Source organism: Balaenoptera borealis, assembly GCF_965194805.1.
Source record: "Balaenoptera borealis genome assembly, chromosome: 5".
Taxonomy (NCBI): domain Eukaryota; kingdom Metazoa; phylum Chordata; class Mammalia; order Artiodactyla; family Balaenopteridae; genus Balaenoptera; species Balaenoptera borealis.
The window spans coordinates 19,047,509-19,064,739 of NC_138862.1; the positions used below are offsets into that span (position 1 = coordinate 19,047,509).

The 17,231-nt window shown below is 40.6% G+C and overlaps 1 protein-coding gene across 10 annotated transcripts in view; it reads right to left on the bottom strand.

Annotated features, from left to right (window-relative positions):
- LOC309628709 (uncharacterized protein) overlaps positions 1 to 17,231 on the bottom strand; it is a 309,465-nt gene that overhangs the window by 289,290 nt on the left and 2,944 nt on the right. The window contains exon 5 of one of the 10 annotated variants that reach the window (XM_082392003.1): positions 12,269 to 14,705. The exons of the other annotated variants lie outside the window; for them this stretch is intronic. Within the exon in view, the coding sequence (XP_082248129.1) occupies positions 14,658 to 14,705 (48 nt within the window). The 3' untranslated portion in view covers positions 12,269 to 14,657. Of the gene's footprint in view, positions 1 to 12,268; positions 14,706 to 17,231 lie in introns of those variants that run through there. 10 annotated transcript variants of the gene reach the window in all.

Here is a 17,231-nt window from a genome sequence, read left to right on the forward strand (position 1 = left end):
AATTTTACAACCTGGTGGGGCTTCCCTGGTGGCGCAGTGGTTGAGAGTCTGCCTGCCAATGCAGGGGACACGGGTTTGAGCCCTGGTCTGGGAAGATCCCACATGCTGCGGAGCAACTGGGCCCGTGAGCCACAATTACTGAGCTTGCGCGTCTGGAGCCTGTGCTCCGCAACAAGAGAGGCCGCGATAGTGAGAGGCCCGCGCACCGCGATGAAGAGTGGCCCCCACTTGTCACAACTAGAGAAAGCCCTCGCACAGAAACGAAGACCCAACACAACCATAAATAAATAAATTAATTAAATTTTTTTAAAAAAGAATTTTACAACTTGGATGCCAATACTCAGCATAAGACTCCCAGAGATATAAGTAGCATTTTCATTTTCTCTGGGAAAAACAATTAAGATACAGAATATTTAATGAACACTATTCACCATTAAATTATCATAATTGTAGGGTTGGGGCTTTTTAGGGGCACGGGGAGAGAGATCCATTTTTCCCTATGACAATTTTGGAATGTGAATTAACTGAAGCGTTTAAGGCAATTGGGAAAAGCTTAGACATGGTTAAATATTTGAAAGCCCTAGGAAACCACACAAATGTAGAACGAGCCTGTAAACTCCAGAAATCATTTGCAAAAAGCATGGAAGTCAGACCAGGAATGATTACAATACAGCAAACTTGGCTTGGGAGCTCATTTCTGCCTTTTCATGTCTGTAACCACAGAACCCCAGCACCGAAGAGGTGCTCTCTAAATATTGGTTGAATCAATCAATGAATGATCCTCAATCTCAAATCTATCATATTTTTCTTTTGAAAAATCAGAACAGAACTTCTTGTCCAGTGCCTGGCTCAGCATTCGGCATTTCCCTTTCTGCTCATTTCCCAGTATCGTACTTTTCTGGACTGACATAAACTCCTCTGGCCATACTGGCCACCCAAGCACAACACCATAAGGGAGATGTGTATTCCATCCCTGATCATTTAGGGTAAAAAGATTGCTTCAATTTCCTTGCCCTTTGGGAAACCAATTTAAAACATTTGTAATCTTCGTCCTCTCCAAACCAACAGTTTTTAGTCAATCCTTAATAAAATGTGTTAAAGATTCTGTTTTTGAGTGATTCATAATGCTAATGAATTCATCAATCCCATTATCACACATCTTTCTGTACATGTCAAACCGGATGTAGCTGACAAGGTCATGGCCATTAAATACAGGTTCATGGACATACACATTTGTTCTCGACAAGAGTCATCTATGGCTAACCTTTGACTTTCTATGTTTCTATTACTTGCATGTCAATAATTGCATACAATTTTCACATTACTCTGTCATTGCATGTCAAAATTTCCAAACATCAATGCATATTTTTATATATTTAAATGGATATCCTTTATTACTTTGTAACTGTCCTTTTTCTGAAAATGGTTTATATCACTTTATTTTAACATTGTTCAATAGTTATCCTACTTTGGGACTAGTGAGCATTTTCACATAGTCTTCGTTTGAGTTTCCAAGAGGCTGAGCCTGAGATAAGGATCCTTATGTTACTGATTCTTTGAGGGAGTGTTTCAGAAGAAACTTGTAAGGAAGTGAAGGAAGCAGGATAGGACACAGGGGGAAAGCAAAGCAAAGATGTGGTTTCAGCTGAAGTCTAGTCTCAGCCTGATCCCATAGTTTTGGAACAAGAGTGACACCATAAACATTGTCCCACCTTGAGGCAAAGGAGCAGGACGTTCATATTTCCTTATCGGTCAAGTAGGTGTGTGCTGCTCCTGGTTGGGGGTGAAGGGTGTTTCCCTCCAGGCAACGTCCAGGAAGGTGGGTCCCATCTATGGAGGTCAATTCTTTATCAAATGGAGCAGCTGTGGCTTTTAGCAGCTAACACACATAGTAGCTGGGTGTGGGCATGTAAGCCTCCCAGAGGGTTTTTTCCTGATATTTAATTTGACCAAAAAAAAAAAAAAAAAGAAGAAGAACTTCCTATGGCTTGGTGGCTGTTTCATTGTCTTAGTAATACATACATGAACTATGTTTTCAATATGTAGACATTTTACTGAATAAAACTGCAGTGATTTGGTAGCCCACCACTGGACAACTAAAAAATTACAAAGCGGATGAAAACAGAAAGCTTAAGTGGTGCTTGTAATAAAACCTTAAATTCCAAATGCAGTCTATCCTAGGAATTCAGTGCTGGAAATTGCATTCCATGAATGATAGCTACTGTGCAAATTTCATTAGATTATGCAAATTTTTATTTCATAAAAGAAAAAAATTAAAATGACTCAAATTTTTATGTCACAAATGGTAGTAATTCCAGAAGCTTCTGTGCCACGTAAGTCAACAGCAGATTTACCAGCACAGGCGGGAGTTTTCCTTTCCCCAGGGTAAGGTCTCCCTTCATTAATGGCAATGGACCCACTTTAGCAATGGCCCTTCCCAAGAAGCAAGGAGCACTATATGATCTTACAGCAACTTGGAAACCATAGACTTTAGTTACTTAATTGACACCTGTTCTCTAATAGCACAGTGTGTCTCCATTTCTTCTTTCTATGCCCCTTACATATAATGTCTTGCAGGTTTCATGATGCCTTCTTCCCTGTTCATTTTCCATGCCACAGATTGCTTGTTCCTCTTTCACAGGATTGACTATTAAAGAAGCAAGACTAGACTACCTCTCAGGTGGACCAACTGGATGGAAGAATTGGCAACAGCCCTTCTCCTTCCTTCTTGTGCTTCTGTACATTTACAGCCTGTGTTTGGGGACACTTACATATGGGCACCAAGGTTACCCCCTGGTCTCCCTTGCTGCTTTATCAGTATGGAGTAAAGTATGAGGGCAAAGGCTCTGGAGGCTGGCACAGACCCAACTTAAAGGGTTGCTGTGGCACTTGGAGTGTCAGGCTCTTTCTCTTCTATTGGCTTGTTGTATGGCTGCCTTGAGCTAGAAGCAGCAAATGAAGGTCAAAGACAACATGAAGGTCAAAGACAACAATGTATAGCTTTCAAAAAGGAAAAGGGGAACCAGTGACCACTGCTAGCAATACATACAAGAATAAAATGTGACGCAGGCCCTGACAGAGCCCCATATATCATCTTGAAGACCTAGGAATAGCCACATTTCACAGGAGGACACAGCAACCACTTCGTGAAGAAATGAGTACCGTGAATACTATGGGATAGCTACACAGGCTCACAATCCACAACCTGCAGAGATGCATCAAAAATTCCAAAACAAGTATCAGGAGAGGATTTGAGGTCAGATAATAGTTGTGCCCTTTTCAGGAATCATGGAGGGTGGAGTTTGGGAAGGAGAAGTGCAGACTTGAATTTGGGGCTTGGGAATTTTCTTCTATAGGCAGTCAGCACAACTGGGGCACCAAGCCAGGTCTGAAATTCATCTGTGTCCTTTTTGCAGAGTTCTTCAATCTGTTTAATCTGGAATCTTATCTATGACATACCTCCTTTATCTCGTATAGTTCTATCTTTCCAGGACTTGGCTGTATTTGGGACAACATTAGAATGTTCTTTAAGACTTTCTTTTTAGCAATTTACGTGTCACTTTAGAAAGGAGATATTCGTGAAATCTGTTCCCCACTCAACATTTGATGACAAATGAGGCACAGAGATGTTAATGGCTTATCTTATGTCACACAGCTATTTAGCGGGCAGTTGTAAATTATTGCATAATCATTCATTCCCACTGGCAGGCTACATATTAAGTAATTATATTTTCCCTGTGAAGATTCTTTATCTCAGATGCACTTCATGATCCAGCAATACTAAACTACTTGTACCATGATATTTCTTATTTATGTATCTCCTTACACTGTTCCCTCTTCCTGGAAAGTTCCCCACCTTACCCTGGCCTGTCTCTATATCCATGCTGTACGTTTTCACCTTTCAGGAAAGCCTTCCCCAGGAACCCCAAAATGGGTTAGGAACTTCTCATCAATACCACAGTGTATTACAACAACCTATTTTTGTACATTTCTCTCCAAAGAGCAGTGTGTGTCTCATCTTTATATCAACTAAGTATAGTACAATGATTGAGTGTAGGCGCTTACTAAATTTGTATGGAATGAATGGATGAGGAGATTAATGAATACAAATATCAATGTATAAATAAGCAGTGTGAACAACCAGCTTCTATAAGAGGTTATGGACAGTGTTTATAAGAGGAGCTAAGAAATGATGATGTTTATTTAGATAATCAAGAAAGATGCAGGGCTTCCCTGGTGGCACAGTGGTTGAGAATCTGCCTGCCAATGCAGGGGACACGGGTTCGAGCCCTGGTCTGGGAGGATCCCACATGCCGCGAAGCAACTGGGCCCGTGAGCCACAATTACTGAGCTTGCGCGTCTGGAGCCTGTGCTCCGCAACAAGAGAGGCCGCCATAGTGAGAGGCCTGCGCACGGCGATGAAGAGTGGCCCCCACTTGCCGCAACTAGAGAAAGTCCTCGCAGAGAAACGAAGACCCAACACAGCCATAAATAAAATAAAATAAAATAAAATAAAAAAGAAAGATGCAGGTTAAGTGCTATTTTTGCTTTCCTGCATAAGGTAGTCTTCAATTACATTTGCTACGGATAAAAGTAATTACCTACTGTCAGATTCCACTTAGATCTTGAAGAGTCTAGAACCCAAAGAGCCCACCAAAGTTGCCTGGTGCCTAAAGTGTTACCTGACTTGCAGTAATTTCTCAGTAATTATTAACTAAGTGAATAAAATGCAGAAAATTTAGGACTGTCACAGGAAAGTGTTTCAGGGAGATGATGGTAGAATCACTAACTCTTAACCTTCCCAGTGATAAGTATCAAGAGGAGGCTGAAATCCAGCAATTCTACTCCTAAGTATATACTTAAGAGAAATAAAAACATGTGTCTGCACACATACAAAAAATATACATGACTGTTCATAGCAGCAGTATTCATAATGGCCAAAAGACAGGAGACAACCCAAATGTCCACCAACCGAGACATCGATGAAATGTAGTACGTATATATACAATGGAATATTATTTGGCCATACAGTACTGATACATGCTACCACATAGATAAACCTTGAAAACATTATGCTAAATGAATGAAGCTAGCTACATAAGACCACATATTATATGATTCCAGTCGTATGAAATGTCCAGAACAGGGAAATCTATAGAGACAGATTAGCAGCTGTTTAGGGCATGGGGAGGAAGTGCAGGGGATGTGACAGCTAAAGACTGTGGGGTTTCTTTTAGAGGTGATGAATTGACTGTGATGATAGCTGCACGTATCTGTAAATAGTCTAATATCCACTGAATTGTACACTTCACTTATGTTTTGGGGTGAATTGTATGACATGTGAATTATGCCTCAGTAAAGCTGTTTAAAAATGAAGGCGGGGGGAGGGAGACAGAGAGAGAATGCTGAAAGCATCTCAGACTAAAGGCTGCCCATAAGAATACTCCCAGTATGTTAACAAGATCCATTTCATTTCAGGCATTTGCTGAAGATGTTCCATATTAAGGACTTCGTTTCTACCCAGCCAATTTCCAAGGCCCCAGTCACAGCTCATTAACACTCAGCCTGTTTTAGCTCGCTACTGCACGGTGAGCTCTTCTTTTTTGCTGTTGTGTATAACCAGCCGAACCATATAGAAGTCCCTGTCTAAGCCACACCCATAGTTTCAGTACCAAACTGGCATTTATTGCATGCCCATTATGTGCCAAGCGCTTAGCACACGTCATCTCTAAGCCTCACCATAACCCCAGGAAGTAGGTTGTATTACCTCATTTTACAGAGGAAGATATGGGACAGAGCTTAGCTAATGGCCATGGTGTCACTATGTGGGAACTGACAGAGCCAGGTGTAAGGTACATGTGTGATTTACAAGATCTGTGCTCTATTCACCAATTTGTGTCCTCGAAGTCTAGTGTGGTGGAGAGAAATACATAAAACCAGTATAAGAGAGGGAATACAGAAGGAGAGAATGGACTGTCTGATAAAGACAACACAATCTGGTGTTCCAGTGTGGAACAGCGATGTGACACTCCTGTTTAAAATCCTGCCCTAATGGCCTGCACGATGACAGAGTTCCCCTGGGTCTGGGACCACTCAGGCTGTCTGCCTGAAAAGGGAGCTTTTAAATTCTTGCTCTGGCTGAGCAAGCAATAGCACACTCTCAGGTCAGTTTCTCCTGCAAAAGACCCCTGCTTTTGTTCATAATTCTAGTTGTCAGCCCTATTCCACCAACACTTGGTGCCGTATTTACTCTAAATACCTTATATTTAATGTGTCCAAAATTAAACTCCTGGTCCTCCCCACTAACACCTGTCCTCCCTATAAAACTTGCTACTCCTACAGTCTTTCCTATCTCTGTGCACGTTAACCCCATTCTTCCCATTGCTTTGGACAAAAGCTTTGGGTCATCCTCGAGTCTTTCCTCTTTCACATCACAAACGCAATCCATGAGAAAATCAGCTTGGCTCGAACTTCAAAATATATTCCAAAACTTCTCTCAAATTACCACCTCCCACCCTCATATAAATTTTTGCAATAACCTCCTAACTGACTTCCCTTCTTCTGCCCTTGCCTCGCTATAGACAACTTTCAATACAGAAGCCAGAGTGATCCCTTTAAAACAGGAGACAAATCACGCTCTTACTCTCTGCAAAGCCTCAAATTGGCTCCTATTGCACTCAGAGTACGTACAATGGCTTTCAAGGTCCTACATTATCTGGCCCTTTACACCTCTGTATTAGTATGCTAGGGCTGCCATAACAAAGTACCACAGACTGGGTGGCTTAAACAACAGAAATTTATTTTCTCACAGTTCCGGAGGCTAGAAGTCCAAGATCAAAGTGTCCCCAGGGTTGGTTTCTTCCGAGGCTTGTCTCCTTGGCTTCTAGATGGCCACCTTCTCCTCGTGTCCTCACATGGTCTTCCATCTGTGTGCGTCCGTGTCCTAACCTCCTCTTTATATAAAGATATCAGTCATATAGGACTAGGGCCCACCCTAAAAACTTCATTTTAACTTAATTACCTCTTTAAAGACCCTATCTCCGTATACAGTCATATTCAGAGGTACTGGGGGTTAGGACTTCATAATATGAATTTTTAGGGAGCAGGGACACAATTCAGCCTGTAACAACCTCTGCGACCTCACCTCCTACCACTATCCTCCCTCATTCCCTACACTAGGGCCTCAAGAGTCATCCTGCTGCCTTCAAACAGTCAGGCTTATTCCTGCTTCAGGAGCTATTCTTCAGGCTTGAATCCTCTTGCCCCGAAACAGCTGCAAGTCCTCCTCTTCTCTCAATTCCTTTGTATGTGCACATGAACGTCACCTTATCAGCGAGGTCATTCCTATACCAAGCCTCAGACCTCCTAACTACACACAGATTCTCCATCTCCCCTTGATTCTGCTTAATTTGTCTCCATAGCCTGTATCATTATTTACCACACTACATATTTTCTTATTTACCTGCTTGTTTTTCTTTGATCTCCCTCCACTTAATAGGTACTCATTAAATATTTGCTGAATGAATCAATAAATAAAATATATTCATGTGCAGAAAGGAATACCTCCAAAGTTCAGCATCATGAGGGATCTGGCAATGATATCCTATAAGCCACTGTTCAGAAAATCAAATGTTTAGATTAGAAAAGAGAAGAGAGGCCTAAGGGAACACTGGGGATAAATGAGCTAAAACTTCTGAAGGAGTGTCCTGTGGATGACCCCGAACTCACTCTTCGCATTTCGCATTCCTCCACTTGGCCAAGTTGGGACCAACGGATAGAACTGAAGAAAAGGTAAATTTTAGCTCAATATAACAACAAAAAAAATTCCAGTGAAACGTTTATGCTTCCAGAAGATGGCTCCCAATCATAGAAAATAAGGAAGCAGAAACCAAGTAACTACCTCAAGAATATTGCAGGCAAGATACCTGCGTTCACGAGCGGATCAAACAGGCGATTTTTAAGTTGGGTTCCAATTCTAAGATTCTAGAAAGATAAATCAACTTTAGATGAGGAAAAACATCACCACTTCACAAAGTATGGCTGGTCTCAGTGCCCCACTGTTTTCGTGACTCTGGTCTGGTGAGATTGCCAGGTCTGGGAAGTATCACAAGATAAAATGAGAATGGGAAATCAGGGAGACGAGGGCCAAGCTTTGCCAATAAATTGTCACAGGACTGTAGGCAAGATACTTCACTTCTCTGGGTCACCGGTAAGTCCTCACTAAATTGAAGGCTTGGGTACATATACACAATGGAATATTACTCAGCCATTAAAAAGAACAAAATAATGCCATGTGCAGCAACATGGATGGACCTGGAGATTACCATACTAAGTGAAGTAAGTCAGACAGAGCAAGACAAATACCATATGATATCTCTTATGTGGGGAATCTAAAAAAAATGATACGAATGAACTTATTTACAAAACAGAAATACACCCACAGACATAGAAAACAAACTTATGGTTACCAAAGGGGAAAGGTGGGGGGAGGTATAAATTAGGAGTTTGGGACCGACATATACACACTACTATATTTAAAATAGATAACTAACAAGGACCTGCTGTATAGCACAGGGAACTCTGCTCAGTATCCTGTAATAACCTAAATGGGAAAAGAATTTGAAAAAGAATAGATGTATGTATATGTATAACTGAATCACTTTGCTGTACACCTGAAACTAACACAACTGTGTAAACAGACTATAGTCCAATATTTAAAATAAAAATTTAAAAAATAAAAAATAAAAGTATAATTTGCATATTGAAATAAATAAATAAATAAATAAAGGCTTGGCCTACATGAGTACTACATCCCTTCTGTTCTAAACACTGTAATTCTGGGTTCTTTTTCAACTCATAGAAACCGGAAGAGGGTTGTGATGAAAGACGGTCACAGGGTATCATGGGATGGGGAGGAGGTACCCTGGCTCGTTTGGATGGAAGGAAAATCATGTTGAATCAAATTCTTTCTTACCAGAGGAATTCAGAAATGAGAGAACAAGTTCCTCTAGGCCAGTCATCCAACATCTTCTCTTCAAGGGTGTGAAAGGTGAGGGAGCTCCAATCTTGAAAAATCGGGATGAAACTGCTACTTATACAGAAAACTGCTTCTCACTCCCAAGGGACTAATAAAGCACTGGGGTGTGCTGTGCTGTGGTTCCTGGAGACTCAGTCATACATGGAACGATTATCACTGGAGACTAATTCCAAACAGAAGTAAGCCTGTGAGTGAATGCGCATTGCTGTGCTTGCCTGAGCTGCTTCATCTTGACTGAAAAGCATCCCTTGTGGATGTTTCCTAGGTGTTGAACTGAGACTAATAAGGCAGCAGTAAAGACGAGTTATTCCAGCTCCGTTTCTGACATCTTGGTCTACCTTCTGCTAGGCATGGCCTGCATATGGCTTTGAGGGCTGTTTAGACATTTCGGTGGAAAAGTACCAAGCAATGTTGACCGAATCTGATGTTTTTTAAAAATTCCCAGTAGCGGGCTTCCCTGGTGGCACAGTGGTTGAGAGTCTGCCTGCCAATGCAGGGGACACGGGTTAGAGCCCTGGTCTGGGAAGATCCCACATGCCGCGGAGCAACTGGGCCCGTGAGCCACAACTACTGAGCCTGCGCGTCTGGAGCCTGTGCTCCACAACAAGAGAGGCCGCGATAGTGAGAGGCCCGCGCATCGCGATGAAGAGTGGCCCCCGCTTGCCACAACTGGAGAAAGCCCTCGCACAGAAACGAAGACCCAACACAGCCAAAAATAAATTAAAAAAAAAAAAAAAATTCCCAGTAGCTTCCAAGTAGTTGGGACTGAAATGGTACAATGGACTTTAAGCAAATCTGTGACCTGTTTTCTTATGTAGGCCCAAAATTAGTACCAACTTTTATATTCTCCAAGATTTAATCCTGGGTAGATGCTCCAACTCTAGAATTATCTGAGACCAAGATCTGTGTTTTCACCATTGTCCCCGTTTATTTCCATCTTATTTTACTCTTCCTCTGTGAAAGAAAGCAGGCCTGCCTGGTTTCCCTATTTATTTCATCAGTATCTCTTCCCGGGCTTCACAAACTCACCAGAACAAGGTGGATTACTTGGACCCTCGGTCCCATGAGGTTTAGATAACAGAACCTGTTTTTACTGAGAGTTGAAAAACAGAAATGACAACATTCCTTTTCAGACCGGGCTCCCTAAGCCTTTTCCTTATTCTTTTTGGTACAATAATGAGGGCTGACAGGGCCCCTTGACACCATTAATGGTAAATGAATTTTTCAGTAAAGACTAACAGAGAAAAACTATGGAAGTTCAGATTTATTTTTTTGACCCAGAGAGTTCTGTATCTCCTTATGCCTTTGCTTTCCATGTATACTGTATGAGAAGTTTCAGCAAAAGCTTCTTAAAATTAATCCAGTACTTGTCTCCTTCAACTCTCCTTCCTGGAATTCTTCACCCATCTGCATAGAGGTCCTAGACACTTCTTAAGGGCCCCTATCATGAAAGATTAAAGGCAGTGCAGTCAACTCAAGTCTTATCCTGAACCTTATCTTTGTAAACTTAGCAATACTTCCTCCTTTTCACGTAAGAAAATTTACAGAGAAGCAGTCTCACATGTGAATTGGATTCTGTCCCATTGCTCTCCCAAACTGGGAAGAAGCTGGTCATATACTTGCACATTTGTATTATAAATATTCAAAGACTCTAATCCGGTATCTTCCATATAACACACATTTTAACTCCTACTTTAAACTTTCGGAATGCTTTTTATGGCATCTGTTATGCCCTACTTTAAAACGTCTGTCAGCCTAATATTTCTACTTTTTTTCCCTTTATTAATTTATCTTCAAGGTCATGCGTGGAAACATCTTTCAGGGGAAAGGACCCATCTGCTTTGGCGAAAATGTACACTATAAACCTTCATTTCTGCAAGGGTATAAATAAAAAAAAAATCTGAAGAGTCTATTAGAATGCCTTCAAAGCAGAGTTCCCTAAAGCTTGCTTTGTGCAACACTGGTACCAGGAGTCGACGCAGCAAACAAAACAAAAGCGGGGTTTGGGGGTGGGGGGGGGATTCAGCATTAGGAGCTACCCTCTTTAAAATTCAAAATGCAAAGCAGCATTGTAAACGGTTGTAGGCATTCTAAAGAAAAGATTTGCTTCATTTTACTTAACCGCTTATTTCTCAAACTTATTTGATTACAGACTCTTTTCCTGTATGAACACAACAAATAGTAACATGCTGCTGTACTAGGGTTGCACGGTACACAGTTAGGAAATTGTGCTAGGTGATACTACTCTTCATTTTTCAGAAAGGACTATTCCAATGCATTTCTGTATTGGAAAATAATCTCGAGATAGAAAAATAGCTCACTTCTTTCTCACACTGTATTTACAGGCGTATCTAGGGTTCATCTCACAAACAGTAAACCTCCAAGTGCCCATTTGGTTCTTATAAGTAAACACAAAAACGTATCTTCTTTTTCTAACTTCATCTGAATCATCAACGGCTCATTGGCTGGGGATAAATCATCAATTATCACATAAAACAACCACAGTCACATCTCCAGTGTTCATCTCTCACTCGCCTTCCCTTGTTTTTATTTGTCACACTTCAGGTACTTCTTACTGTATGTACTTCTGATCTCTAAATACAAACAAACACACAAAGAATCTAATTTATTATTTCCCTCATTAAAAAAAAACCCATCATCAGTGATGTCCAGGTAAGACAGAGCAGGTGTCTCCCTCTTCCATCCCTTTCTGGCTGATTTAACCTCTCTCACTTCCTCATTTGTGACATGGAGAGTCACCCCAACACAACTGACAAGTATTCCCTGAGATCTTGCGTGTAAAGTCCCCAGCTTGGCACACAGGAATCCTGACGCCTTATCAGTCATAAAGTGTCCTACCATGATGTCTTCACACACTTTTTATGGTCACACCTGGAACATCTGGCATTCCCTTCTCACTCTTCCCAATCCCAACGTTTTCATCCTCCAAATTACCCTACAACTTCCCCACTGACAGACCTTGCTCTAGAAATGTTAGAATATGTCCGACTGATGAGGAAACCTGTCGTGAGCAGCAGCCTCCCGAAGCCCAGCCCACCTGACCGAAGCTCCGAAGCTCCTCAAATATTCACACCTCCCCGCAGCTAACTCCCACTTACCAGCCCCATCAGGAACACTCTTGATGTATTCACATAACCCTTCCGTAAAACATTTTCCTTCTTGCCCCTTCTTCTTCCCTTTTTATGGTGATATCAAATCCCCTGCAAAAAAAATAAAACCTCTTCCTGATGTCCCAGATTAACCCTTTCCAATACTACAGGTCTATGATTCTAATTTTCTTCTGATGAATTCAGATATATACACTCAAGTTGTACTTACTGATATATGTTTTTCACTATTTAAAAAAATTTTTTTAATTGAGATAATTGACATATTGTATTAGTTTTAAGTGTATTAGAATGATCTGATATATGGATATATTGTGAAATGATCACCACAATAAGTTAATATCCCTCACCACCATAGTTACAATTTTTTTTTTTCTTGTGATGAGAACTTTTAAGATCTACTCTCGCAGCAACTTTCAAATACACAGTACAGTATTGTTAACTACAGTCACCATTCACTATGGCTTTTATTCTCCCGGATATTTTTCTCACATAAACATAAGCTCTTTAAGGGGAGTGAATGTATCAGTTTTTTACTCCGCCCACAGTGGAAGTGTAAAAAATTTTGATTGATCCACCAATACTAAACACTTTTATTCCTAGGAGTTATATTTACTTTAACTGGAATAAATTACACATAGGACAGAAAATATTAATTGAGGGATATAGCAAAGTTGGATATAGCAAAGTTGGGGTGTTTACGTAGGGACAAATGACTGTGAAGCTTTTATTTATTTGGTAGTTGGTTTGTGTGTTTGTTTTGTCATTCAGGATATTGTTTATTTACAAAATGTGTTCAGGAATACTCAAGTTTTATCTGCCTGGAATCTTCCCAATCATTTTTGGTTTAGGTAACACTTCTCTGGCTACAGCCTTAACTCATCAAAGACTCTAGAACTTCTCTCTCTTTAAAAAGGAAACCATGAAGGACAATCCCTGGGCATGATGTATGGAGACCAGGAGGTCTAGTTGCCTTGGAGCATAACAGCCCTCAACCTCAATGTTTGTCACCAATGTTGAGTGACACAGGCCACAGCAATCCTACTGAGATCTGCGACTTCCAGCGGCTGCTCTGGGGAGTGACTCTTCTTGATCACATGATGTGGTCCTCCATCCTGCAGGAGGTGGCCAGCCCCAGGTAGTCCTCTCAGCACCTCTGGCAAGCAGCCTTTCCAAGCACTGTGCCACCTGCAGACAGGATGCCTGTCTTTCACGTACCTGGCACATGCCCTTGGGAGTGCTGAAGGTTTTTCCTAATTCTTAGCATATTGCCTAATCCTACATTACTGGAATACAAATGAGCAGCCTGATGAAAGAGTAACCTTGAGTCTGCTCTCATTTCTGTGTCAAAAAAGTAAATCACTCACAAATATGGAACTTTTATTAGCAACACATTACTTGGGGATCCACCTAAGTAACACTGAGTTGAGAGTCACTGTCAGCCCCTGGCAAGATCAACGCAAGGTCAAAGTCAGGACTGTCCCGGTCACTCAGGTGAACTCCTGCTCTCTCAAGAAAAGAGAACTGACTTCTATTATAAACTAAGCACTGTGCTGGCCACCTTCTCAGTTTGTCACACAACCTGATGAAGGGATGAATTTTCAGAAACTAAGGCTCTGGTAGGTTCCACAACTATATCCCAAACTGAGATGTAGTAGTCAAGGTTTCTCAAAGTCTGAGTCCTTTACACCATCGCATATTGCTGCTCTATTACTAAAGTTCTCTAAAGAAGCAAACCGGTGTAATGCCTGTATGGTCTCCATTAAATCTCCCTGCTACTGGATTGATTTTCTCACTTCTTACCTCTGGGATTGGCATGTATGGCCTACTTTTTTCTCCACTCTTGTTATTCCTTGTTATTCCATAAAATATAGGAATATTCTTTTAAATGAGTCCTTGCGGCAACCTTGGAATTACCATCATTCTTCAAACAAGTTATGTAAACCAGCTGCCAATAGTGGTCTCTGGTTAAACATTTAATTTTATTGTTCCATAGAGTTATTACTGAAATACACTTATTTCTAAACTATCTCTTATTTGAATCTGAAGGCTGTCTCTTAAGTAGTTTTGTGTAGTGATTGCAGAGGACTAATTTTTAAAGTGTTGTATTGTTTGAAGATATATGAACACTTCACAGGTGCTCTAGTGAAGTAAAGACCCATGAATGAAGCAGTAACTTAAGAAACAGGGCAAATAAAATGTTGCATCTTCTGTATAGGTGAAGGTATGTTAGCTATGTGCAGTTAAATACAGGTATGTTAAGGGTTAATTACTCATTTAAAATTTTCTTTATGTCTGTTCATTAAAAAGAAAGAAAATCTTATTATGTGAAAAACTGTACCCATTATTGCGAGAAAGAATTTTATCATGAAAAGCTTGAATGCCATGTACAGTTTAGATGTCTGTGGATATTGAAGGCTGTAGTCAAGATAAAGAAATATATAATTCCCTCCATCTCAGAGAAGGTAAAAAGAGATGAAAGAGAATGCAACTCAAGATCCACTTCTGGTCCGTCCACAGAGAGGAATCGGCATGAATTTCTAGAAGGGAAGACAGGTTGTGAAGCATGTGAAACTCTCAAATATGTCACAGTATCTGCCATCACAGCTAATACTCAGCAAGGAAGCACCTCTCTAGAAGGTACCATGATTTATAACACTATTGGAAGTCCAGAGTGACCAAGTTATCCAAATATTCAACCAGGAGGCAGCTAAAGAAACCACTCTGGTTACCTAGGAAGCAGGCTGGTTTCAAAAGGACGTGAATAAAAGGTGGCAGGAATCCACTCTCAAGAACAGATAGGAGAGTAGCTTAAATGTGAGGATAATGTTAGGGGTTCTGACATTGACTGAATTGTGTTCCCCCCAAATTCATATGTTGAATCCTAGTTCCTAGTACCTTAGAATGTGACTATATGAGGGATAGGGCTTTAAAGGGATACTTAACTTAAAATCAGGTCATTGGAGTAGAACCCTAATCCAATCTGACCAATGTCCTTATAAGAAGAGGTTATTAGGACATATAGAAAGAGATGCCAAGCATGTGTGGTCATAGAGGAAAAACTCAGTGGGGACACAGCAAGAGTGGCCGTAAGTAAGCCACGGAGAGAGGCCTCAGAATCCAACCCTGCAAGCACCTCGATGGGCTTCTACCTTCTGGAACTGTGAGAAAAGAAATTTATGCTGCTTAAGCCACCCAGTCTGTGGTATTTTGCTATGGCAGCTCTGGCAAACTAATATAGATTTTAATTGTCATTATAAGCTTAGGCTTTGATAACAAAATCTAAGGAAAAATGTAAAAGAACATTTTATTTACTTTCAGAACCAGATGATCTTGGTTAAGGTAGCTGCTGGGAATCATGATGCAGCATGGGAGGGAGAAAAAGCAGAATTCTTCAATTTTTTTTTTTATGGTTGAGCTGCAGTAGCATGTGGGATCTTAGTTCCCCAACGAGGGATCAAACCCGTGCCCCCTGCATTGGAAGCACAGAGTCTTAACCACTAGACCACAAGGGAAGTCCCCTAAATTTCTACTTTTTTCTGTTGGGCTGAATGATCTTCCAATTGAAAAGGGCAGAAGAACCACTGATCATTGGTAATAAATGTCAAAGATTAGTGACAGGATTATAGAACAAGTCCTAGCTGCTCTAAATGAGCACCTGTTATAGAATGAATTGTGTGCCCCTCCCCCCTGCCCCAAATTCATATATTGAAGTCCTAACCCCCAGTACCTCAGAAAATGACTATAATTGGAGATAGGGTCTCTTAAGAGGTAATTAAGTTAAAATGAGGTCCTTAGGGTGGGCCCTAATCCAATATGACTGGTATCCTTAGAAGAGGGAATTAACACACAGATACACACAGAGAGAAGACCATGTGAAGACACAGGGAGAATTTACAAGCAAAGGAGAGCCTCCAGAGGAAATCAACCTTATGGACACTTTGATCATGGACTTCTCGCTTCCAGAACTACAAGAAAATAATTTTCTGTTGTTTAAGCCACCCAGACTGTGATACTTTGTTATGGTAACCCTAGCAGACTAATACAGGGCCCACTTTCTGGCTCAGATTAAGACTGATTTTGGTGGAAACTGCAAAACTCCTAGAAGAAAACATAGGTAGAACACTCTTTGACATAAATTGTAGCGATATTTTTTCGGATCTGTCTCCTAAAGCAAAGGAAATAAAAGCAAAAATAAACAATGGGACCTAATTAAATTTAAGGCTTTTGCACAGCAAAGGGAGCCACTGACAAAACAAAAAGACAACCCACAGAATGGGAGAAAGTATTTGCGAATGATATGACCAATAAGGGGTTAATATCCAAAACATATAAATAGTTCATACAACTCAACATCAAAAAAACAAATGATCTGATTAAAAAATGGGCAGAAGACCTGAATAGACACATTTCCAAAGAAGACATGCAGATGGCCAAAAGGCACAAGAAAAGATGTTCAACATTGTTAACTAACAGAGAAATGCAAATTAAAACCACAATGAGGTATTGCCTCACACCTGTCAGAATGATTGCCACCAAAAAGAATACAAATAACAAGTGTTGGCAAGGATGTGGAGAAAATGGAACCCTTGTACACTGTTGGCGGGAATGTAAATTGGTGCAGCCACTGTGGAGAACAGTACTACGGAGGTTTCACAAAAAACTAAAAATAGAACTACCATATGACCCAGCAATTCCACACCTGAGTATATATCCAAAAAAACTGAAAACACTAATTCAAAAAGATACACACACCCCAACGTTCATAGAAGCATTATTTACAATTGCCAAGATATGGAAGCCACCTAAGTGTCCATCAACAGATGAATAGGTAAAGAAGATGTGGTATATACACACAATGGAATATTACTCAGCCATAAAAAAGAAAGAAATTTTGCCATTTGCAACAACATGGATGGACTTGAAGGGTATTATGCTAAGTGAGATAAGTCAGACAGAGAGAGACAAATACTGCATGATATCACCCATATGTGGAATCTAAAAAATAAAACAAACCAGTGAATGTAACAAAAAAGAAACAGACTCGCAGATAAAGAGAACAAACT